Source organism: Aptenodytes forsteri, unplaced genomic scaffold, assembly GCF_000699145.1.
Source record: "Aptenodytes forsteri isolate BGI_AS27 unplaced genomic scaffold, ASM69914v1 Scaffold49, whole genome shotgun sequence".
Lineage (NCBI taxonomy): Eukaryota > Metazoa > Chordata > Aves > Sphenisciformes > Spheniscidae > Aptenodytes > Aptenodytes forsteri.
The window spans coordinates 7,669,562-7,672,124 of record NW_008795125.1 but is presented as its reverse complement, the minus strand read 5'-3'; the positions used below and the strand labels follow the sequence as shown (position 1 = coordinate 7,672,124).

The 2,563-nt window shown below is 44.5% G+C and overlaps 1 protein-coding gene across 1 annotated transcript; it reads right to left on the bottom strand.

The window, feature by feature from the left end:
* Positions 1-523: 523 nt before the first annotated feature.
* Positions 524-1,650, bottom strand: MYC (v-myc avian myelocytomatosis viral oncogene homolog; the record flags this gene model as incomplete). The annotated part of the gene is made up of 1 exon (XM_009277244.1): positions 524-1,650. A coding segment is annotated over one exon (561 nt), but the record flags the coding sequence as incomplete, so codon positions are not given.
* Positions 1,651-2,563: the final 913 nt, after the last annotated feature.

Sequence of the window (2,563 nt, the reverse complement as noted above, 5' to 3'; positions counted from 1 at the left end):
CCATCTCAGTTTATTTTCTTATCCCATTTAACTTCTGTTCAAAATCAAACAGGAAGCAATTAAGGTGAGCCTACTACAAAGCAGCCCTCAAAATATGTAGCTGAGTCCCTACTGCAGAATGAAGGTCAAGCCCCGAAAATGTAGGTAAACGTATGTGGAAGGAATGCAGAGCCCATACACCGGGGTGACTGGTGTAAAAATACAATGCCTCAACCCAGCCAGATGACCATGGCCAAGACAGACGTTGCCACCAGCACCTTCATGGAGGCACTGGTGGCAACACTGGTTGAACCGACAAAGCACATTAGACCAATGATCTTATCTACTTGAATTAATACAAGAGGGGAGGAAGAAACCCAACTCCCTACTAAGCTGGAAAACGATCATCTCATTTCCTCTCACCTAACTCCCCTTTGACTTTTTCTCAGGTCACTGCCATGACAGGGAGAGAGATGTCATGGAAATAAGCATCTAATGACAACAGTGGGGGACAAAGCAAAGTCTTTACACAGGATTTAGCTAATTATATTTTGGGCAAATATTTATTTATCTAAAAACAAAATAAAAATCATTTTTAAAAGAAAAATGTATTTAAATAAAAAACAAAATTGTGAAATGTTATGGCACAGAAGTTCAAGACAAGTATAAATCCAGTTGCCACAACTGTTGCGTATTAATGTTGCACATTTTTCTATAAAGACTTTATTAAAAGGTATTTACATGGCAATAAGATGTGTAAATATATACAGCAATCTGGGGACAACTTTTTTGGGTGATTCTCATATGAAAAAATGCCTTAAATACAAAATTTCAAAAGAAAAAAAGTTGAAGAGTTCATCCCCAAGCATGAAGAATGTCCCATCATCCCTTATGCCCAAAGTATCAATTATGAGGCAGTTTTGAGGTTCTGGCCAAACCCTTGGGAGATTCAGCCAAGGTTGTGTAGTCTCAAGTTAAATCGCACAGCATGCAGTTGCAATAGTTCCATACTCAATGGACTGGTGTAGTTCATGAGTGATATTAGAAACACTAATATTTTATCATCGTTTCAGTCTAGTTTGGGTTATTCTAAGCGATGCCCAAGAGTTCCTATGCACAAGAGTTCCTTAGCTGCTCAAGTTTGTGTTTCAACTGTTCTCTCCTCCGCCTCAACTGCTCTTTCTCTGCGATCAGTCTGTGTTCATCCGACTGGATGGAAAGAACGTACTCCGTTGCTTTTTTCAGGATGACAACCTTGGGTGCCTTTTCGTTGTTGGCCACCTCGGGTATCTGGTCACGCAAGGCAAAGAAACTCAGCTTCAGCTCGTTTCTCCTCTGGCGCTCCAAGACATTGTGCGTTCGCCTCTTGTCGTTCTCTTCCGAGTCCGACGTGCGGGGACTTGAGCATTTTCGGTTATTGCTGATCTGTTTGAGAACTCTGCCACTGTCCAACTTTAGCCTTTTTGCAGCTGGGTATTCAACCTTGGTGGAAGGAGGAGCGGCGTAATTGTGCTGATGGATGTTGACGTGACACCGTTTGAGAACCAACGGGCTGTGGTGGGGCTTACTGTGCTCTTCTGATGTGTCTGTGCTGGACTCTGTGCTGGATTCGGATTCATTTGCTTCAGCTAATGTAACGACATCAATTTCCTCATCTTCCTCTTGTTCTTCTTCTGCAAGGGGAAAAAATAAATAAAAGACTTATAAGCTCATCTGTGCAAATAGTCTCAAGACTGCTGTATTTACAAGGGAACGTTACTCGGAGCTGCACAGCAAGGAACCCGTTGATAAACCTTTATTAAACCCATTTGATGCCGCTGGACTCCACTTTCCTCAAGCACCTTTCCTTTAAGGAAGCAATGCTTCAAGTGCAATAGGACACACGGACCGCGCTCCAAACCCTGGCTCCCTGATTTCAAAAGTTGCAAAGATCTTGCGTAATTCCGAGGAGCACATGAGAGATAGCAGGAAAGTTTAACCTCGGCTGTCAGCAGTACAGCACAATAAAGCTCCCAGACTCAAGCTGCCCTTAATTAAGGATTTAGAAGGCTTTGGCCACGCCTCAAAAGAAAGCTTACTTAACAAACGTGTATTCAGAGACATTTTCTGAATCTCTCTTGATCTGCTAATTTGTGGAAAATCCAAGAGGGGGAAAGGGGGAAAGCTGTAGCACTTTGAGTAGAGACTCAATTTCAAACCAAATTTATGAGGGAGCGGAACACGCTGTCAAATACCTAAGGAAGCATTTCTAAAACTTTCCCAGCCCCATTCACTCCTCTGCAGTCACTTTCACTAGCACCTCCCTGACTGCACATTCCCCCCGCGGCTCTCGGGCGGGAGTTAACTCCTTCCCGGCCCACGGGTGGCACCGGGAGCCAGCTTCACCGGGACACCGCGTTGGAGACCGACTCTGACCCCGTTATGAAAGTTTCTCCCTCCCCCCCCCTTTTTTTTTTCCTTTCCTCCCTCCACCCCTGGAGGGAAAACTGGGCTGGTTTTCCAGGAAATAAATTCGTTGGGAGTTCTCTCCTTGCCTCGCTAACGTGGCATTTAAAAAAGCCCACGCGGGGAGGGGGGAGGAGGG